This window comes from Pan troglodytes, chromosome 10, assembly GCF_028858775.2.
Source record: "Pan troglodytes isolate AG18354 chromosome 10, NHGRI_mPanTro3-v2.0_pri, whole genome shotgun sequence".
Lineage (NCBI taxonomy): Eukaryota > Metazoa > Chordata > Mammalia > Primates > Hominidae > Pan > Pan troglodytes.
In genome coordinates this window covers 64,871,113-64,894,895 of record NC_072408.2, presented here as the reverse complement: position 1 = coordinate 64,894,895, position 23,783 = coordinate 64,871,113, and the positions used below count along the sequence as shown (strand labels likewise).

The 23,783-nt window shown below is 37.5% G+C and overlaps 1 protein-coding gene across 6 annotated transcripts in view; it reads right to left on the bottom strand.

Moving 5' to 3' along the window:
* Positions 1-539: 539 nt before the first annotated feature.
* Positions 540-23,783, bottom strand: part of IPO8 (importin 8) — a 76,675-nt gene continuing 53,431 nt past the window's right edge. For 2 of the 6 annotated variants that reach the window (XM_016923711.4, XM_054663378.2), the window contains 6 exons: positions 20,661-20,881; positions 18,139-18,344; positions 15,230-15,433; positions 13,051-13,167; positions 887-976; positions 540-669 (listed from right to left, as the gene is read on the bottom strand). In XM_016923711.4, coding sequence (XP_016779200.3) covers positions 587-669; positions 887-976; positions 13,051-13,167; positions 15,230-15,433; positions 18,139-18,344; positions 20,661-20,881 — 921 coding nt within the window. In that variant the 3' untranslated portion in view covers positions 540-586. Of the gene's footprint in view, positions 670-785; positions 977-10,136; positions 12,114-13,050; positions 13,168-15,229; positions 15,434-18,138; positions 18,345-20,660; positions 20,882-23,783 lie in introns of those variants that run through there. The other 4 variants (XM_016923710.4, XM_054663377.2, XM_528766.8 and 1 more) reach the window with 2 other exon arrangements.

Sequence of the window (23,783 nt, the reverse complement as noted above, 5' to 3'; positions counted from 1 at the left end):
AGTCTCGCTCTGTAGCCCAGGCTGGAGTGCAGTGGCACAATCTCGGCTCCCTGCAAGCTCCGCCTCCCGGGTTCACGTCATTCTCCTGCCTCAGCCTCCTGAGTAGCTGGGACTACAGGTGCCCACCATCACGCCCAGCTAATTTTTGTATTTTTAGTAGAGACGGGGTTTCACTGTGTTAGCCAGGATGGTCTTGATCTCCTGACCTTGTGATCCACCCGCCTCAGCCTCCACAGTGCTGAGATTACAGGCGTGAGCCACCATGCCCGGCCAAGATCTTTTGTTAAGACATCAGATTTAAGGGAACACGTAGCAGACATTTCTCAGCAAGGTAAAAGGATTTCTAAGAACCTTAAAATATTGTCTCACCTGTGGGACAAATTAGAGAGGTTTGTCTCAAAAAGAATTATGGCTTTGGGGTATGGAGTAAACCCCAATAAGACACGCAGCAAACCCACACAGTTTCTGAGATTATTATATTGGTGAGAGCACCACTGGTTTGAATTAGAAGGGACAAAGACCATTCACAATGAAGAGAGTTTGGGGCTAAATTTTTTATAGTTGGTAAACAAGCTGGGAAGTCTACTCAGCTACAAAGATGGGCCATTTTTATTGAAAAGGAAAAACATCTCGGAAGGCAGAACCCAAATATCACAGCAGAGCCAAAAGCTGGGAAAAAAAAAAAAAAAAAACAGGATTAGACAATCACTCCAAGGAAGCAAAGTGAGTTCTCATCAAGTATTCCCTGTCACCAAAGGAATGGGTCCTGGCAATGTGTGTCCAGATAGATTTCAAAATTCCTACGGGCTAATCATTGCTAAGTACCTTCCATTCCTCACATTTTTAAAATGAGAATATCTATGTGAATATTCTCTCTCCGCCTCACCTTTGTGTGTTGGATGGAAGTGAGGAGGGCAGCAAACTTCTTTTAGTTCTCTGGTGTCTGCGTCAAGAAGAACACATACTGCTTTTGGACCTAATGCAGACAGATTATAAAATAATGGATTTTGAGTATGATGCCATAACTGGATGAGACTTTGGGAGTCTTGGGAAGGGACTTGAATTACTGGGAGAGAATGCAGATTGTGGTATATTTTTACTATAATGGCCCCCAATGAACTACAATATCCTGTGTCCACCTGCTTTTGCAAAGTGACTTTGCCACCCCACCCATCAAGAGGTAGAATCTACTTCTCTACCCCTTTAATCTGAGCTGAACTTGTTTTATTATAATAGAATTTAGCCTAGGCCAGGCACAGTAGCTCACGCTTGTAATCGCAGCAACTTGGGAGGCCAAGGCATGTGGATCACTTGAGCCCAGGAGTTCAAGACCAGCCTGGGCAACATGGTGAAAGCCCATCTTTACAAAAAACACAAAAAGTTAGCCTGGCGTGGTGCCATGTGCCTGTCCCAGCTACTTGGGAGGCTGAGGTAGGAGGATCACTTGAGCCTGGGAGGCAGAGGTTGCAGTGAGCTGTGATCACGCCACTGCACTTCAGCCTAGGTGACAGAGACCCTATCTCAAAAAAAAAAATTGAATGCAACCTAAATGATACTGTGACTTCAAAGGCTAGACCATAACAAGTCAGGCAGCTTCTATTTACACTGTCTTGTGAAGTGGCCGTCATCATGTGAAAAACTTTGGTCTTTCTCCTTGAGGATGAATGACTACATGGAGAGAGGGGCCTAGTTGACTCAGATGAGCCCAGCCCCAGGCAATCAAGCAGCTAAATGCAGCTGTGGGAGTGAACCCTGACAATGCCAAAAACAAAACAAAACAAAACAAAAAAAACACCTGATCAATCCACAGAACAGGGAAGGGGGGAAATTACTTTTTTTTTAAGCCCGCAAATTTTGGGGTGATTTGTTATGCAGCAAAAGTGACTGAAACAGTACATAATGAAATGCCTGTTTAATAATAGGTGTCTAATTAATTTCAAATCCCTTTCTTAAATTGTCAGAAGGGCGAATCCCCAAATTTCTGCAGTCATAGTTAAGCCTTACATAGATACAGATAATCTGACCAGCTTTCTCAAGCTTCACAGTGCATAAAAAATTCCTCTTTAGAAACATAAAAAAGAAAAAAATGCTCCATCCTTTACCCTGCCTTATCTCCTCTCAAAGTGGGTTTATGAACGTGTATTAGTTATCCATATTAGCATAACAAATGGTCCCCAAATTTAGCAGCTCAAAACAATAATTATCTGACAGTTTCTGAGAGTCAGGAATCCAGCAGTGACTTAGTTGGGCAATTATGACTCAGCCTTCATGAGGTGGTAGTCAAGCCAGGGCTAAGTTTATGAAGACTTGTCAAGGGTTGAAGCATCTACTTCCATGTTGACTCATATGTCTACTGGAAGGAGGCTTCAGTTCCAAATGATGTAGGCCTCTCCATAAAGCTGTTCATGACATGGCTTATGAGCCATGACATTAGAGCAAATAGTGTCAGATAAAGCACCCAAGAAGGAAATCAGTTTTTCATAACCTAATCTTGGAAGTGACATCCCATAACTTCTCCTACATGCTTCTAAACTCATAGTCCAACCATAGAACAATGTGAGGGAATTAGTCAAGGGATAGCAAGAATCACAGGGGGCCATCTGGGAGGCTGGATATCACAAGCAAAGAATAATTTATCCGCAGTCACACATCTCTCTAAGTGCAAAGTGCTAGTATGTCTCCTACCTCAGTTAGCGTTCTACGTTCATGGTAAGCAACAGCAGCCAGCTCTAGCTAATTTACGTAGAAAAGGAACTCAATGAAAGGATCCTAGGTTCTCACAGAACTAAAAGGAAATCTTACAAACAAGGCTCAGAAACTGTCAGGATATTTGCTGAATGATTAAAGAGGTATTTGATAAATGAAAATATTACATTTATAATATTTTACATTTGTTTAGATACTATGATAAGAAGTACATTAAACAATCACAGCCTAAGGGATGTAATCAAAATGCAAATTTATTTTTGTTTTCTATTCTCTCTTTAAATTTTATCCACTGGAAAAAGTTTTTCTCTGCTTTTAGATAACAATCCCTAGCAGACCTGAGGATTTTCTGATCATGCTTAGGAAATAAGCCTCAAAATCACTTAATATTTGTAAAACATAATCTTGATTTAGAAATTTAAATGTCCAGCCCAAAATATTAATCAATACTTCAGTCTTCAAAGATGAGAATTCTCCTGCATCTGTCCTCCACCAGTCTGTATATTTATTTTCTATTGTTGCTGTAACAAATTACCACTAACGTAATGGCTTACAACCTACAAATGTATCATCTTACAGTTCTAGAGGTCAGCAGTCCTAGATGGGTCTCATTGGGCTAAAATGAAGGTGTTGGTAGGTCGACATTTCATCCTGGAGACTCTAGGAGACTGTTTCCTTGCCTTTTCCAGCTTCTAAAGGCCGCCTGCATTTGTTGGCTCACAGTGCCCTTCCTCCGTCTTCAAAATCAGCAATAATGGACTCAGTCCTCAAATCTTGTCACTCCAGCCTTCCCTTCTGCCTCCCTCTCCCACTTTTAAGAAACTCCATGATTACATTGGGTGCATGTAGATAACCCAGGATACTCTCCCTGTTTTAAGATCAGCTGATTAGCAAACTGAATTCTATCTGGAATCTTAATTCCCCTTTGCCATGTAAAGTTACATTTTTACAGTTTCCAAGGATTAGGACGTAGACATCTTTGCGTGTTTGGGGGTCGTGGTTCGGGAGTCACTATTCTGCTTACCGCAGCCTATAATACAGCAGCCAATCACAGGACAACCACTAGTGAGGATTAACACAGTGTGGTGGGATCATGAAACAGCAGAAAGGGAAGTAGCACCACCTGGCAGTGGTGGCTAGTTAAGATTATTCCCTATTTATTAAACCTATGTTGAAAGAAGAGGCTAAAAGCCTAACAAGTGGAGTTATACTGAAAAAGTAAACAATCTGCTTATTTATTTCTGCCTTCAGAGAATCACTTGACTATACTGCCCAGCCACAACCCCATTAATGGTACTTGTGGTACCAAATGTAAAGAGTCTAAAACTTCACTCATTGGAAATATGGTGCCTCACAGCAAAGGTTTCAAATGCAACCCATTTAACTAGCAAAATGAAAATTGGTCTTATTCCCCCGAAGTACACAACACCCTCATGAAGAAATAAACACTTCTTGCTGGTACCTATTGATGTTAAATTTCTTGTTTTATTTGAAAATGCTACCAATCCTGACACCACCCAGCTGAGGGTTGTCTGACAGCAGCAGCTGCAAGGAGCTAAAAATTATGAAATTAAATTTGTAGTTTTGATTACTGCAATTGGCCAACACTGGGTTATCTGGTTTGGAAATCTGTGTGTAATACACACATACAACAAATTCCTTATTTTGAAAAAAGTACATAATTTATATTAATAAAAAAAATCAGCTTCTTGCTAAATAGCAACACAAAAGCATATGAAAGTATAAATCTCACTGCCAAGGGTAAATACATAGACAAATACAGAATAATGTAATATTGTAATGGTGGTACATAAATCACTTTTAACCCTAGCATAAAAGACAAAACTATTAAGAATATAACCACAAAATATTGGTTAATGGATACACAACATAAAAAGCAAATTCTGACATCAATAACAAAGTGGGGAATGGGAGAGTAAAAGTGTAGTTTTTGTATGTGATTGAAGTTATCAGCTCAAAATAGACTGGTACAATTCTAAGGAGGGTTATGCAAGCTTCACAGTAACTACAAAGAAAAAATCTTCAGCAGATACAAGAAAGGGAAAAGAATCCAAGTATATAACCATAAAAAATTATCAAATCACAAAGACAGCAAGAGGGGAAGAGAGGAACAAAAGAACCACAAAACAGAAACCAATGAACAAAATGGCAGTAGTCAGTTCTTACCAATCAATAATTTCTTTAAATGTAAATGTATTAAATTCCCCAATCAAAGATACAGAGTAGCTGAATGGATTAAAAAGCAAGATCTTATTATAGGGTGTCTACAAAAGACTCACTTTAGTTTTAAGGACACACGTAGGCTGAAAGTGAAGGGATGAAACAAGATATATCATGCAAATAGTCACCAAAACAGAGCGTAAGCAGCTTTTCTTATATTAGACAAAAAGACTTCAAGTCAAAAACTGTCACAAGAGACAAGGTCATTACATAATGATAAAAGGGTCAATTCAACAGGAAGACGTAACAATTATATATGCACCCAACATCAGAGCGCCTATATATATAAAGCACACATTGATAAATATGAAGGGAGAAATAGACAGGAGTAGAATGTATTAGGAGACTTCAATACCCCACTTTCAATAATAGTTCATCCAGACATTAGAGAAATAAAGAAACAGTGGTTTTGAATAACACTATAGGCCAAATGGAGCTAACAGACATGTACGGAACCTTCTACCTAACGGCAGCAGAATAAACATTCCTCTCAACTGCACATGAAAGATTCTCCAAGACAGATTACATGCAAGGTCACAAAACAAGTTCTGACAAATTTAAGAAGACTGAAATAATTTCAATTATCTTTTTTGACTACAAAGAAATGAAACTAGAAATCAATAAAAGAAAACTGGAAAAATTCACAAATACATGGAAACTAAACAATATATTCAACCATTGGGTCAAAGAAGAAATTTTAAAAATTAGAAGATATTGTGAGACAAACAAAAACATAACATGCCAAAACTTACGGGAGGCGGCAAAAGCAGTGCTGAAACGGAAGTGTATAAATGTCTACATTAAAAAAGTGTATAAATGTCTACATTAAAAAAGATCTCAAACAACCTAACATCATACCTGAAGGAACTAGAAAAAGAAATAAGCCCAAAACTAGCAGAAAGAAGGAAATAATAAAGACTACAGCAGAAATAAATGAAGACCAGAAAACAAAAGAAAAATCGACAAACTGAAAAGCTTTTTTTTAAAAGATAATCAAAATCAACAAACCCTTAACTAAACTAGGAAAAAATAAGATAAAATCAGAAATAGGAGATATAACCAATGCCAAAGAAATTTTTAAAAGGAACTAATATGAACAATTACATGTTAACACATTGGACAACCTAGAAGAAATGAGTAAATTCCTAGAAACATGCAAGCTACCAAGATTGAATCAAGAAGAAATAGAAAGCCTGAACAGATCAATAACAAATAAGGAGACTGAATCAGTAATTTAAAACTTTCAATCAAAGAAAAGCCCAGGGACCAATTGGAAGAAGAAACCAGTGAATTAGAGGCAGTGAAAAAAGGCAACTGGAGCGTACTTTCCAAGAAGTTGCACACAGTGAGATAGCTGAGGAAGGGCCAAATTACTTAGGGTGGCCAGGTGGCCTCACACTTCCAATTCCAGCTCTTTGTGAGGCCAGGGTGGAAAGATAGTTCAAGGCCAGGAGTTCGAGACAAGCCTGGGCAACATATTGAGTCCCTGTCTCTACAAAAAATTTAAAAAATAGCCAAGCATGGTGGTGTTTGCCTGTACTCCCAGCTACTCAGGAAGCTAATGTAGAATCACTCACTTGACCCCATGAAATCAAGCTGCAGTGAATTGTGATCGCACCATTGCATTCCAGCCTGGGCAACAAAGTGAGACCCTGTATTTAAAAATAAAGTAAAATAAACTTAGGGCATTATGACCCATGTTAAGGATTTTCTTTATCCTAAAGCCATTAAGGCATCTTAATCAGGTTTTTGATACAATCAATATTTTGCATTTTGAATAAATCATTCTATTGTGTGAATAGGTTAAGGATGGTGCTGTGGGACAGAAGAGCAGATGGAAGAGCTAATATTTGAAGATTCTAGAATATTCTAGCAAAGCAATGGTGGTAGCTTACACTAAGGTGACATCGAAAGAAGTAGAGACTCAAAATATATTTTGAAGAGCGAATCAGTGAGACATAGAAAGTGTTTGGGTCTGGGGAGTGAGGAAGTGGAGTGAAGATGAACAAGCTTAAAAATTAAATAGAGAAGAATGAGGCCATAAGGGCAAAGGAAAGGAAAAGAACAGCTGGAGTTAGAAGAAGGGTGCTTTGCCATGCAGACTACAGAAAGAGAGGTCTGAAAAAAATAACCTACCTGGAATGCTGCTGCACATAGAAACTGTGCACTGTATTTAGGAACAGAAAGTAGGGGGCACAGTGACCCACAGACAACAGCTCCCTTCCAGTGGCATACATCTACTTCACCATCCAGCTGCTGTTGCACACTTGTTTTCTCCACAGGAACCTATCTCCAAGATCTTGTGGCCTCCGAGATGCCTCTAAGATCCAAACTCTTTGGCAGAACGTCAATTATCCATTTGTTCATGTGTTCATTCTATTTACCATGCTTAGCCACCAGATGCAGGGCATTAGAAAGACAACAAAACATGTCTACAAAATATTAATACCACATAAAGCATAATCTCGCCCTCAAGTCTATAATCAATGGTGTGAGCAATTCAAGGCCAAACAAAACACATATCAGTGGTGTAGACAAGAGGAAAGGGCTCATTCCGACGGCAGGGATTACCCACATGTGAAGGCATTCTAATTCATTGGAATGCTGAAGACAAGTAGAGTCAAACTGTATGGAAATCAGGAGGGATGAGGGTCCAGCTGCAGGCAGTTCTCAAAAGAGAAATGACTGGCAAGGAAGAGAAACTGAGGGTACTGCCCACACTCACTAGACAGTGAATGGTGGGTCACTCTAAATTTAAGAGTGATGTGTTGAGACACTGGGCCACAGTGCACAGGTGCCTGTGAGGCCCTACTGTGTAGTTCCCTTTCTCCCCAGGTTTTCCCTCCATACCTAGGGAGATCCAGTGGGGAAAGTCTCCATAAGGTCACTCCTGCCCGAGTTGCTCTCAGCCCCTGCATATTCCATAGCCTATAGAAAGCCTCCAATTTCCAGCTCTTGAGGGGCACCCATCTACTTGTGAAATCTTTTTCAAGTTGGATGACCTCCAAGATGAGCTTCTTCCCATGTGTCCTGCAAGGAGCATGTGCATCCCCTTCTCTTCCTCCTTGATGTCTGGGCTTGCACTCCCTCTTCTTCACAAGACAGCCCTTTCCTTCCTCTAGCAGCACTGCTGTCTGGCCTGGACTCTCAGACCACCCAGACACATGTCTTCTGTCACCTACACACCTCTCTTGGCTACAGGATCAGCCATAGTTGCCCTTTGTGCTTCTTCCTCAAACATAGTCTATCTACAGAGTATAAGCCATCTCTTTATTTATTGATTTTGCAGGCTTTCTTGCTAGCAGACTGCCTAGAAATTTCCCAATCCACCCAGGCAGCATTTGTACAGCAGTCTCAACGGAGAGAGTAAGGTGGAACAGAAAAGACTGCTATTTAAGGCTCATCTGGAATAATTTTTAATGCACGAAACATTCATGGATACACACACTTGCACGCACATGGTCCTAATACATGGCCAAGTTTATGCCTGGATTATTCAGTCTCCCTTGCTAAACAGAAAACTGTACTATAATTCATTATATTACTTAATGACAATTTAAAATAACTGTTTTCCTATCGCAAGAACAAAAAACCAAACACCGCATATTCTCACTCATAGGTGGGAATTGAACAATGAGATCACATGGACACAGGAAGGGGAACATCACACTCTGGGGACTGTGGTGGGGTGTGGGGAGGGGGGAGGGACAGCATTGGGAGATATACCTAATGCTAGATGACGAGTTAGTGAGTGCAGTGCACCAGCATGGCACATGTATACATATGTAACTAACCTGCACAATGTGCACATGTACCCTAAAACTTAAAGTATAATAAAAATAAATAAATAAATAAAATAACTGTTTTCTTAGGAATTTTCACTGATTAACAATGTAATGGGTCTTACCATCATGCAAGTACAAGTATGTGCCCCATGACCTTTCAGTCAATAATGGACTACATAAATGACAGTATGCACATAAGAGAATGGAGCTGGAGAATTCCTATCACCTAGTACTTACTATACTTGTTATTTTAGTGCATACTCCTACTTATTAAAAAAGTTAACTGTGAAACAGCCTCAGGCAGGTCCTTCAGTAGGTGTTCCAGAAAGAGGCATTGCCACATAGGAGATGACAGCTCCATACATGTTACTGCCCCTTAAGACCTTCCAGGGGGACAAGATGTGGAGGTGGAAGACAGGGATATTAGTGATCCTGACTCTATGTAGGCCTATGCTAATGTGTGTCTTAGTCGCTAATAAAGTTTAAAAAGTAAACAAATTTTAAAAATAGAAAAAAGCTTATAGAATAAAGATATTAAAAAGGAAAATGTTTTTGTACAGCTGTACAATGTGATTTAAGCTAAGTGTTATTACAAAAGAGCTAAAAAGTTAAAAGTTCACAAGTTACAGTAAGCTAAGATTATTGAAGAAAATTGTTTTATAAATTTAGTGTAGCCTAAGTATACAGTTTTATAAAGTCTACAGTCGTGTGCAGCTGCAGCAATGTCCTAAACATTCATGTTCACTCACCACTCACTCGCTCAAAGCAGCTTTCAGTCCTGCAAGCTCCATTCATGCATTTTTAACTTTTATACCACATTTCTAGTGTACCTTTTGTGTTTAGATACATAATTACTTACCACTGTGTTACAATTGCCTATAGTATTCAGTATAGTACAGTAACATGCTGTACAGGTTTGTAGTCAAGGAGCAATAGGCTATCCCACGTAGCCTAGGTGCGTAGTAAGCTACACCATCTAGGTTTGTGTAAGCAGACTCTAGGATGCTCACACAATAACAAAATGCCCATGAAGCATTTCTAAGAACATATCCATTACCGTATTACCAGTCCAGTTTTGACCAGTAATAATTTGATAGTAGACCCATCAGAAAATTGCACCATTTTAGTGACATCTTCCTTTCCTTCGAGGTCCTGCTGTGGTTGAATGCCCTGTGCCTTTCCAGAGCTCCAACACTCTTCTGTGCGGACCTCCTGGTTCATGAGATGGGCTTTCACTTCCTACTTCTCCCCATGTATTAGCTGTTCCTGATAAGCCCTGGTCACCCTCCCAGACCTACAGTCCACCTTGCTTCAGGTCCCCAGGTGTCAGGAAAACATACTGATGGGTTATTATCAACTGCTTAAAGCACCTCCACATTTCAGAAAACATTTCACACACAAGAGTTCAGAATCCTGGGAATCAGTCCGCATTTTATTTTATAGTACATTCATATAAGTTCCTGCATTTCCAAGGTAACCAGGTCACATTCAGGTTAGCACTGCTGGTAACAAAATCATACAACTACCCTGGCTTCAAAAACAAGATAGGGTAATGCACATTAATACCTCTTTCCCTTTAATACTGCAGAAGACAATACATCATAAAATAAAATCTCAAAAATCACATGCCTTTTACAATCCAGTGTGAAGGCATATTATTTATGTTAAAATTAGACCATGTGGAACATGAGAATAAAGAGTTTGAAAGCTCTCTAAAATTTCTCCCAATGCCATCTTTCACTTCTAACTGCCAGTTGGCACATTCAGCTTCAATGCCTTGGGAAGGGAGGGGCAGAAGAAAGCAGGGGGTCACTGAACTCCAAAACTCATGGTTTTCCAGGCTACTTCTATAGACATCACTTAACCTAAAATTCTAAAGAGTTAATATGCATGAGGGATGGTAATACAGGAAGCACCTGAAAAAAATTCCTCCAGTCACTGATGGGAAATTTAAGCTGTGAATTTTTGTGAATTTTCAATTTCACAGAAAGCAAAATCTGTATCACATCCAGTAATATGTTAAGTTCTGAAGATACGTTTTCATTTTGCCGAATAAAAACCCTATGACCCATGTTCTGGTCTTGAACCAGGTCAGAAAAACACTGTAATCTCCATCTGCAATATTTCCTATAGGCCACCTAGAAGTGCAGCTGCCCCAACCCTTGAAAAGTTTGAGAAGTCAAACTGAGCTATAATAAAGACACAAACAAACTAGGTAGGAGAAAATTCAAATAGGTGAGAAAGCAGGAAGTTAGATTTGTTTGGGTCTTTTTCCTAGATTAAAAAAAATATTATAAAATGCTTTGGATCCTAGTCCAACATAGCTGGAATGATAAGTTATTTAAAATACAAGTCCCCATCCAGAAAGACAGTGTGCTTACGTAGCACCTTTCTCTTAGAAGTTCAATGTGCTTTAGGTATGATTATCAATTAATTGCATAATTACATTATTCAGAATATACTCAGACTTACTGTTAACTCCAGTGACTAAAGAGCCCCTGCCACTTGCTGCCAAGAAAATGAGTCCTGAACTTACAAGGTTAGGAGTGAAATTGATATGTGTATTTGTTGACCCCAAAAGAAATACCACCCCTTTTCAAGGCAGAAAAAAATGAGAGAAGAGGGAGTAAGACACTTCTTTAAAAAGCCACAAAACATCTTATGAAAAACCAGAGCCAGTGCATATTTTATAATACAACCCCTGAAAAAAGCCCCCCAGCAGCAGGGTGAGCAGAGGGAGCAGTGAAGATTTTGAAACCAGAGTGACTTGCAGTAACTGCCTAACAATAAATTCACAGAGTAAAATGCAGAATAGTCGACATATAACCAAGGTTTATGTTGTATCTAGAAATATGTTTTATGCTTTAAAAAAAATTGCAATGCACTCCAAAAATTTTTTTCTGATAATTCATGTACAACAGAAGGCACTGTTATCCGCATAAATCCATTGATTCTGCATGGCAAAAACCTGAGACGTGCAAGTCTATCCAATCCTCTAAAACAACCTTGGGCATTCAGCCTTTGGAACATATGGTTTGTCCTTTTCCATCCAATGATTGTTTTTCTTTCATTTCATACTTACAGTAGCTGTTTAAAATATATATTTCAGGGTGACAAAGGTCAATGGGGAAAGAGTAGATAAAAGTGCTGCCTAATGCCAGATGGTAACTGGTACAGCAGGAGGGCCCTAAAAGCAGCCCCCTCATTTCATCCCCTTGACCCTCACACTCCTTTTGTGAAATAAAATGCAGCGATGACATTTGGTCAGCTGATGTTCTTTCCTTCAGTTGTTGCTGGGCACAGTCCCAAAATTAAATGCGGAGAGGACTCCTTTGTTTTCAAAGGTGAAGCCTCCCTGTTGTTCAATCTTCTTCTTTGCCTCTAGCATTTTTCAAAAGAAAAGGGGAGAAGAAAAAAAAAGAATGCTTAAGGTGACAAAGTTGGAGATGACTCAAAGGAGCCAGATTCTTTATATGCTTAGAACTGTGAAAGAATGTGACTGGTAGTATTAGTTATCCTGCCAAAGAATAACTAAGAATAACAGACCTATGTCAATAAGGTGGTATGTTCACTACCATTGGAAAATCTGCAAAAAACGAGTGAAAAGAAAACACATCTCAGAGGTGGATTCTACTTCACTGTCTCTACTGCTGAAAGGGAGCCCAGACTTCTCATATCAGGAAGGCTGACTGAGAATCTGCACAGAACTGAAAATCTAAGTCCATGCAGAAGAGCCAGCATTCTAAACTCTAGATGTCTAGTTTGCCATGTTTCCTACTAAAACTTTTTTGTAACTACAAAATCTTTTCCAATGACAATCTACAAGTAACCACAATAATCAACACAGAATAATTCCTCCAGCTTAAAAACTGAAAATCAACAACAAGAAACAATGTCAAATAAAGCCCAACAATGAGAAATAGAGAGCATTCCATTTCCAGGAATACAAGCTCCTTGCAAGAATTCGTCAAGTCCCTTTGGCCCACGGTTGAAATGTTTAGGGGAGTGATCCAACTGATTAAGTCTCCCTCGGCAAGACTTATCCCAACCCTTACTTTGTACCTTTGCCTCCAACATAGGATAAGAATGTGAATGAGAACACCACTAGGAAATACATATTAATGTGCAGGTTTTTGCAAAGCTAAGACATCATGAGTGATTAAAACAATCATACAATAATGACAATTCCTTATTATCTTAAAGGGTAAGTCTCTAACAATTTCAAAAACAGTGTTTAGGTGCCACCTGGCTCATCAAATAAGGCTGTCTGTTGGCACTCTGACACATGCACTCCACTCTGGAGGTTACTCTGGCTGACCTGCCACCGTCCGTCGGTGCTCTGCCAGTGTGTACACCTCCTGCAGTGCCGTCCTCTGATCCTCGCTGAGTGGTGCCATCAGCAGCTGGTACCAGGCTGCATCTCGACTCTGCACAGCTGTTGCATTTTGGGAGGAAAAGACAGGAGGGTACAGTGACTATTAATTTAGAGAACAAGTAGTAACATGATCAAATTACGAAGAAATTATCCCAGACAGTAAGAGACAAAGAGTACAGTACTACAACACACACAAGGTAATGAAACTTACGCCAACAAAGGATTATTTCTGAGTACCCACTTAGTACCCAGCTATGTGGGAAATCAAAGGAAGGTTAGGACATTGCAAATCTCTAGTCTGCCTAGTTCTCTGTCTCCTTTGCTGTCTTCTATGGATGTTCTCTAAAATCCAGAACACCAGTACTCACTTGTTACCATTTTCCTCTGGAATTTTCATACTACCTGCAGCTTTAGTATTGCTACCACCCCAAGGACTCAAATCTGTACCTCTAGGAAAAACCTTCCCCTAAGCCTCCTGGACTGTTCCATTTGAATAGCTCATCTCAAACTCAACACAACTAAAACCAAATTTAACAATTTCCTCCCAAACCTTCTATCTCTCCATTTATCTCACCAGTTCTATTAGTCTCCCAGTCCACTACTGTACATCCTTAACATCCCTGAGCATGCCCTCTCCACACCCAAAGCTCTGCTTCTTTCTTAATGTCTTTCATCTATATGCTGCTTTCCATCAAATGTCACCCTCCCCATTCCAGGTCTCTATACATCTAAATTAATAAAGTGAACTTCTAACACTTGGCTCCCACATCTAGTCCTTTCCAGTTTTTTCTGCACATCATCCATCACCAGGTAACTCCTCTGAAGTGAATTACCACATCTAAAAGGTCACCGCCTCAGAATACAACTTTCAACACTATTCCAATGGGCAATGGGATGGACCACCTCAGTCCAGAATTCAAGGCCACTATAGCCCAGCCCAACTGCATTCCTTCACAGTCTTTAAGCAGTGGCCCCTACATGCTGGTTTAAAGTTGCTTGTCACTTGAGAAGCATCTTTAAAAATACATCTCCTGAGATCCTACTCAAGACCTAAAAGCTTCCTTGGTGATTATGACACACCCATGTCTGGAACTACACTAGGCCACATCCTCCATATTTCCATCTCCACGTTTATGCTGTTACGTTTCCCATGCTTTGGAATATAGTTTCCTGTGTTCTCTGCCTCCAATTCCTGTGAATTTCAATAAGAACATCTAGGTAGTTTTTTCTTCATTAATGTTATTTATAGCAACACTAAAAAACACCAATATATTAAGCTAATATTGCCTTATTAGTAACAACATTTACATGTAAGGATGTTCATTTTAATAACCCTCATAATGGTAAAAACATTGGAAACAATCTTAAATGTCCCACAGTGGAACTAAATTACAATATAACTATAGAAATACTATCTAACCATAAAACAAATAATCTATATTAATGAGATTTAAAATAATTTATTTGATTAATAATTTTCTAAATATCCTCATTGGCTTGTTTTTATTCTGTAAATTTTCCATTTTCTACTAGGTTACTGGTCTTACGTATTTGAGGATGGCCTCTGTACACTGTGTACATTATGCCTATTATGCATATGTGGCAAATATTTTCTCCCCCCCATTTATGAGTCCTGTAACTGTAATTATACTGTTCTTTGTTGTATAAAATTGGCAAATTACTTACAAAGTAAAAAGTCACCCTCTTACGGCAGCAATTTCATTCTAGGGATTGTGAATAACTAGTAGGTTGTTAGCCACAATTTTTAAGCAATGTATGCCTGAAACACTTCATTCTTTGCTATAAAAATGCTTGCCCATTTATGCCTAAAGGATGAACAATATACACAGATACTCCATATATTACTTTTGCAAGGATAACCTACAGGCTCACCCTGCTACTTCTCAATGATGAAAGCTGCTAGGATTGGGTGATAGGTGTTTCATTATTTTAATTTCTATCATTTCATGTATGTATGTTTGGGGATTTCCATCATAAGGAATAAACAAAAAATTTTTTAAAAGAACCTAGACCAATCTTGGGCAAATATCAAAACAGGAAGAAATGAAGAAAGAGTTTAGAGAAAAAAAATATCGGAAGATGTGGGGAAGTAAAGACATACTTATCAGAGCTTGTGTAAAAAACTGATATTCATCCACACTATTGTCAAGGTCAAGTGGAGTACTGAACCCCTCAAGCGCGGTTTCTTCCAATACTTCTTCATCCCAATCATCATCTTCCTCCTCCTCATCTTCACCTCTTCCATTATTTGACTGCATTGCTTGAGCAGTTACATTTGTCTCCTCTTCATCACTTGAAATCTCCTCTGTGAACCCATTAATTATTTAAAAGGAATCAAAACACATAAGGACAAAATATAAAATTTCACGACAAAAACCAAAGACTATAAAACTACACTCTGGAAAGGAAAAAATCTTCCACAAAATTTTAATAAAAATAAATCTTATCCCTGGTCTAAAGAGGAGAGTCAACAAATAAAAATAAAAAATAAAATAAATAAACCTTATCTTTACTGTAGAGTTTGCTAAGTTGAGAATGTCCTTATCCTCCTCACTGAAAACAAGTTCCCTAAACCTGTTACCCAGATGAACATTACTACTGTTAGGCTATGCAAGTTCATTAATACAATAATATTATTCAATTGCAGATTTCAAAATTACCTTTGTTTAAAAAAAAAAGTGACTGTACGGTCAGTGCATGTGTTTTAAACAATGACTTCCTATTGAGAATTCAGTCGTCTTAATTAACTGAGTTGATTATAACGTGCTTAGAAATGCCCAAATGAGATCATTTCTGCTAGTAGAAACAGTAAAAATACAGATCCAGCCATCCCACTTCAGGATATATATCTAAAATATTTTAAATCAATACGTAGAACAGATGTCAGCAGCCCTGTGTTCATCGCAGCATTATTCACAATAGCCAAGTTACAGAATCAACCTAAGTGTCCATCAACAACAGATGAATAAAGAAAATGTGGATTCTTTAAAATGAAACACCATTCAGCTTTTAAAAAGGTAGTTCTGTCAATTCCAACAACATTGATGAACTTGGACATTATGATAAGTGAAATAAGCCAGGCACAGAAAGACACATACTGCCTGTTCTCACTTATACATAGAATCTAAAACAACCAAACTCATAGAAGTAGAGAATAGAATGGTGGTTACCAGAGGCTGGAGGTGGTGGGAATGAGGGAATGTTGGTAAAAGGGTACAAAGTCTCAGGAAGAATTAGGTTTTTGTTCTGTTTTGTTTTGTTTTGGTATCTATTGTACAGCATGGTGAATAGAGTTAATAGTATATGTACATTTCAAAATTGGCAAGATTGTAAATTTCAAATGTTCCCACCATTAAAAAGGGTATTTAAGGTGATGGATATATTAGTTTGATTTAATCATTCCGCATTATATTCACAAATCATAACATGACTTTGTACTCCATAAATATATAATTTGCTAATTTATAATAAAAAGAAATAGCAAAAATGTAAAGAAAAATAGTTAGCTACATGTCGCTTGAAAAGTTAAAAACTTGAACTACATTATGTATCACCATGGATTCTGTATCTATTTTCAGTGTCAATCTGTTCCTAGCAGTTAGATTGTAACTGAAATACTGGAACAGGAAGGCAGTAAATGCAGAACAAAAATCAAGATAAGAGAGAAATCCTGGAGTAAACCCAAACCAGGTAATATTAACCTAAAACTAGTTCTATTAGACACACCATATTGAAGCAGGTAGATTGAACTAGGTAGTTTTAGGAATAAGGCACTTAACCATAGTTTGGACCAAATACACGAAAAAATGCATGGCAAATTATAACTATTAATACAAAAAGACTGAGAAATACCTCCACTAGTTAATCATTCCATACTTTAGTAGGAAGTACAAGAAAGTCTGGGATATTACCAGAAAATTTTCCCTCAAGCCATACAGTATAAGCCAATAAAGAGTTGCCAAAACAAGAAATTAGAGATCATAACATACTGGAAAAAATAAAAGAATTCTACAACTGTTGACACACAGTTAGCTAAAAACAAAACAAAACAAAACAAAACAAAAATCACACATGCAACACTTCTAATAAAGAAGCATTTCTTCAAAAGACCTACACAGATTTCAGAAAAACAAATTAGAAGCTGTATTTTGTGCTGTGGAGGGGAGAAAAGGGTAGTTTATAATCTCTGGTATATGAACAAACTGGGATGATGCCAGTTAAAAGTGTTTTAAATCTATCCATGCTAAAATCACAGAATTTAGCATCAAAAATAGAGCTGTATGTTTACCAGGAAGAGTTCTGATTTTTCTCAGCTAACAAAGTATCTGTTTTTAACCAGGAGAGGAAAAACTCCACCTGGAATAGGAGAATGCTACTTCCTAGTCTCTAGCAAGTAGCTCCGCAATCTCATCATTAAACAAAACAAAGGTCTAATATTCAACTCTAACAATCTTATTCTGATTCTCAAGTATATCCACTTCATTTATGTACTTTACCTTAATTTATATTTAAATCACAAATATGGACCTCTCTCAAATATAATTTTTGATAATGAGTCACCTAAGAACCATTCCAAAAAAAGAAAAAAAAGACACTCTCTACTAATCTGTGGTACTAACACTTCAGCTCTTAATGTAATGATTCATTTAACTCATGCCTGCTGCCTTGATGAGGCTGTTAGCACAAACAAGAAAGTTAGATACTAGATTGCTAACTTACAGTCAAGACCATTTGATTGTTATAAATGTGTTTCCTAATGTGTAACAACATCTATTAGGCTCCATAAAAAAAAACCGCTGAGTATATTAGGTGTCAGAAGGTGCATAAATCTAAATTTATATCGCAAGATACAATTAATAGCAAGTCAACCAAGCCCAAAATATTTGTTATACGTGTAGCAGGCCGAAGAATGTAAATCTGTTTAATGTCTCCATATAGACTAGTATTCATATAAAATGCATACACAAATCAAAATCAATTGTAACATTAATTTCAATTAGAAGACTTTACCATTTTCTTCCATATCAGCTTTCTCTGCTTTTGAACGATCTTCCCGGTTTACCAGTTGTCTAGTAGCACAGACCTGCTTTAGGCCAAGGAAAAGGAAAAGAATTGAGGGAACAATCTGTCCCACCACAGCATCTACTGCAGGAGGTCGATTTTGCAATTCCAAAAGGATACTCAGTCCTATTATACACATCTTCCGGTCATGATGCCTGCAAATTTTGAAGAAAAAAAAAATGTAGACATGAGAAGTGAAATAAAGAACAAATTCTGGAGAAACTACAAAAAGAAATGTCCAAGGCATACTCTAAGGTTCATCTGTTGGTATCATACAGAGACATTCCCTGTTTTGTACTGTATGAAATGCTATGTAAATCAAATTTTGTAAACCAATTATTTTCAAAGACCTATTGGGAGTCTGCAATTAACATGGTGAATCTTGCTGTAATATCAATTTATGATTAATATAAATGTTATATATGGGCCTCGGCATAAGGAGTTTTAATAACGCAGAAATACCTATATTTGACAGCATAAAAGTCCTATACAATGGTTGGGAGGAATGAAGAGTTTCTTAGACTCTTCCAACATTAGATTGATCTACAAGGTTTCTCAGCACACATAATCTACCCAAACCCTAAGAGGTGAAAGATGTTTCAAAAACTCAGCATCTAGTAAGATAGTAAGCTGAACTTAATTTAAGCAGTCTACTAAACTCCTGTGCTATAAAATAGCATAAGAAAAATATAAGGACAAGGAAAATTTTATTCAGAAAGAAAAAAAGTAAACATTAGACATTTTTTTACTAAATGCTTCCTTTAAGTTGCTTAAAACTAAAAAATTAAGAATTAAAAGATTACATTGGCAAAACATTCTTAAAATTGTGTGAATAAAAAATTCACTTGCAGTGATTCAATGTGTTTAAAGTGAGAATAATATAACAAATCCAATAATGAATATTCTACAGGCTTGTTATTCTTCATTATTTGCATTCCTTGATTGATTCAAGTCACTAATGCCCAACTAGTATGCTGTAACAGAACTGTACTTGACCTGAGGACCTTCTCATCCATGCAACCCCTAAATACATGCCACACGGATCACAGCAGAAAAGATGATTATCAAGCAGAGCTTGAAAGAATCCAAGGAAGCACAACCCAAGGACTCCCAGTCTACACAATAGCAGGGAGACTGCTTCCAGTGCTAATAAACACATAAGAGAACCAACCGCTTAACTTTAAATTACCAAATCTCTACTCCCTAAATCTTTCTCAGAGATAACTTTAACAACAATTTCTTTGATAGTATGTTCTTCCCTTCAAGGTTTTAATAACAAATCTCAATCAGGGATTAATTCCAGTGTCCTGCAAGTAGAAAAATTAGAACACGCATAGCAGCTTGTAAATACGTTCCCCCATTCCTAACGCCCCACCCTAATCCAGGCCTCCATCTTCTCCTGCCTGTGGCAGCAGTGTCTTAACCACTGTGGGGAGTCTGTTCCTCTCAGGAAATTTTTCTAAATGATCTCTCACAAAACTTAAAAAGAATACTATTAATTTCCAGTTAGATATTAGATAGTGTTTTAAAACAAATTAGACAGCTAGCTCAATTTCTAGCATAACACAATCACTAATCTGTGTTGGGTGACCTGAGGTGGGCACGTAACACTAGTTGGAATCTCACTCTTCCTATTTTTTTGAGATGGAGTCTCACTCTGTCGCCCAGGCTGGAGTGCAGTGGCACGATCTCAGCTCACTGCAAGCTCCGCCTCCCAGGTTCATGCCATTCTCCTGCCTCAGCCTCCCGAGTAGCTGGGACTACAGGTGCCCACCACCACGCCCTGCTAGTTTTTTTGTGTGTTTTTTTAGTAGAGATGGGATTTCACCACGTTAGCCAGAATGGTCTCGATCTCCTGACCTCGTGATCCACCCGCCTCGGCCTCCCAAAGTGCTGGGATTACAGGTGGGAGCCACCGCGCCCGGCCTCACTCTTCCTATTTTTGAAAACTAGGAAGAGTGCTTCACATAAAACCAAATTCTCCTACTGGGGCAGCACCTGGGCTACAAATAACAAGCCTTCTGACTCCACTTTTGAGAACAGGCATCCCTGAGATCTGCAAAGAGTTAAACATTCTGTGACATTACATTATATCTTTGCCAGAGGGGTACCATCCTTAGAAATCCGACTCCATTTAGAATGTTTTTACCCACTGACGCTTAATCATGGAACCCAGACAGACAACTAATTCTTGTTGCCTAGAGATACAATGATACACTTGTGTTTAAAATAAATAAATAAATAAAATAAAAGCGGGAAAGGGCTACATCAAATTTTCAGAGGCTGCATTCTTTCCACTAGATTACCCTGCTGAAATGCATTCTTAATCCTCTAAAAATTAAATATTAACAATACACTAAAAATAATTCCTAAGACATGAAAATTATCTTTGTACATGCTATTATACACAAATATTAAAAAGCAAACTTTCCAGAAACAGAAAAGCAGTGTAAAATCCAAAAGACACATACCCAAGAAAACAATCTGTATCATTCATCCATTGATTTATAAACTGTACAGTGATAGGTCCAGGGTTGTGAGGCAACTGAATTCGTTCTAAAGTATGTAACAGCAAATCAGGGTTGTAGTACAAGGCAGCAATTGCAACCTGAAGACACATAGTACGAAGCTCACTAGTTTTGACCCCTCGAGTTAATCTCTCCAAAACAAGTTGAACGAAGAGTGGAATGCACTAGAAGACAAGCAAAAGAGAGTCAACCACACAGACAGCCCAAGTAACTTTTATAGAAGCTGAATATTGGCAGAGCATTCTCAATAAATAAGACAGTCTTAATGGCAATGAGACTTTTGACTAAATCATTTTAGAGGTATTTAAAAGATTTATATTATTATAACAACCTAGAGAGACTAAATAGACAAAAACAAGTCCTATAGCAGTGCCAGAAAATCTCCTTCCTTCTTAAGTAAATTAAAGTCAGCTGAAGATTGTCCTGTAAGAGTCCACACTCAAACAGTGTCAATAATCCCTATGTGGACACAGCCACTTGCACATCTAAGGTGAAATCACTGCATGTCATTTTCTTTGACAAATTAAATTGGAAATAAATAAATGGGACTGAAAATAATTATGATGTAATCAGATTGTTTTTGAGAAAGAAAATTCCTGTTAATATAAGATGAAAAAGGCTAAAGAAAAAATGGTGGAGCCTGAACATTAAAATAAAATCTGACTCCAATTCTAAGGTGCAATATTGATGAACTAATTTTACTAGAACTATTTCCCAATAGTTATTTTCAGTTAAAGGGGATGAGCTGAAATGATTTGTATAAAATAAAATCTGAGGTCTTACTATAAGCCCCTTTTTAAATTAAACTTTAAAAAAAATCAAGGTTTTGTGTAGAAAGTTAAGAGTTATATTTATTATTTTCTTTTTAGTAGGCCAAATTGGATATATATTTGGGTCAGCAGACTATTAGTCTGGTTTAGGATAACATATTAAATCAAAATACATGACTACACATACTTTTAAGACCATAAAGCTCTTTACAAAGATGAGATAACTAGTTTAACTCTACGTCTACTTATGCTGATACAACATATTCTGTGTTCTAATTTGAGATAACACATATAAGCTATGTTAAAAATATTACCATGGTCAAATAATTAGTTGTGGATAAACGCAGCCACAAGAAAATATAAATTAAGTTTGAAAAGCTCTTTTTGAGATGTTTTAAAACTAAAGTTTCAAAATTACAGCTAGATGGGAGAAATAAGTTCTGGTGTTCTATAGCACTATGGGATGACTATAGTTAACAGTAATACATAGTTTCAAATAGCTAGGAGGAGGACATTGAATGTTCCCAACACAAAGAAGCCATAAATGTTTGAGACAATGGATATGCTAATTACCCTGATCGGATCACTACACATTGTATCAAAACATCACTATGTATTCTATAAACATACAATTATGTCAATTTAAATAAATAGAAAATAAAGTTTCATTTTAACAAATATTTACTATTACACACAAAGCCATAAGAACATAAAGGAATTGTGAAGTTTTAGAACTAGTAAAACTAAAAGAATTCCATTATATTAAAACAAAATAGATTATGGAAGCTGGTTGGACAACTACGTAAATGCACAATTAGAGCACTGTGCAGCTGCAGGAGGAATGCAGAATATCTCTACATGCTACTATCAGGTGATCTGCAGGATATGTTACTTAGCGTAGAAGGCAACACAGAAAATGTATAGTATGCTACCATTTACCTAAGAAGGCAAGGAGAGAATATCTATTTTTTGTTTTTGTTTTGTTTTTTAATGAAAGGATGAACTAAAACTAGGGGAAGAAATAGAGAAGAAGAAGAAGGGTAGAGGGATAGGGTGGAAGCTGGACTTCTCTGAATATACCTTGTCTTATAAATTAGACCTTAGAACTGTGTCTATGGTTCCCATATCCGTTACCAAAAAATTAAGCTATTTCTTTTTTTTTTTTTTTTTTCTTTTTTGGAGACAGAGTCTTGCTCTGTCACCCAGGCCAGAGTGCAAATTAAGCTATTTCTAAAAATTAAGATAAATTGAAGTAAGTGAATCAACCAAATGAGGATTATTTTAATAACTTTAAAATTTAATTATTTGACTGTATTTTCACTGTATATTGCTAGTGGATGAACATATCTTAGAGATAAAAAGAGCTACTAAAAAAAACAAACAGTAGTAACCATTTCTTGGTAATAATGTTGGTATAATTAGTCTGAGACTAAATGTATCCATTAATGGGATAAAGCAAGCAAGTAATCAAGATGAGAACCAGAATTTTTGGTGTGGGAGATATAGAACAGAATCAAGTAGGTTAAGGATAAAGAATGTAGTCATGAATCTGAATTAGAAATATCTGTGTGTGGCCAGGCACAGTGGTTCACGCCTGTAATCCCAGTACTTCGGGAGGCTGAGGCAGGAGGATCACCCAAGGTCAGGAGTTTGAGACCTGCCTGGCCAACATGGTGAAACCCCCATCTCTACTAAAAATACAAAAATTAGCCGGGCGTGGTGGCAGGTGCCTGTAATCCCAGCTACTCGGGAGGCTGAGGCAGGAGAATCACTTGAACCCAGGAGGTGGAGGTTGCAGTGAGCCAAGATCGCGCCATTTGCACTCCACTCCAGCCTGGGGTACAAGAGCGAGACTTCATCTCAAAAAAAAAGAAAAAAAAATCTGCGCATATTAGAGTATTAGAGACATAAAGATGGAAATAATAGGTACGGGGACTCCAAAAGAGGTAAAGGAGAGAATGGGGCAAGGGTTGAAAAATGATCTGTTGGGTACCATGTTCACTATCTGGACAACAGGTTCAATAGAAACCCAAACCTCAGCATCACACAATATATCCATGTAACAAACCTGCACACGTACCCCCCCAAATCTAAAATTAAAAAAAGAATTATCTGTGTACATTAATGTTTTATTGACTAAAAAAAGCCAAACAACATATTTCTTGGCTCTATTTTGTAGAAACAATGACCAATCCAATATCAATGAATATATATATAGCGATATATTAGTTATATACATTAATATGCATTAGTATATATGTAGCTAATTATCAATTTATTAATATGATATATAAAT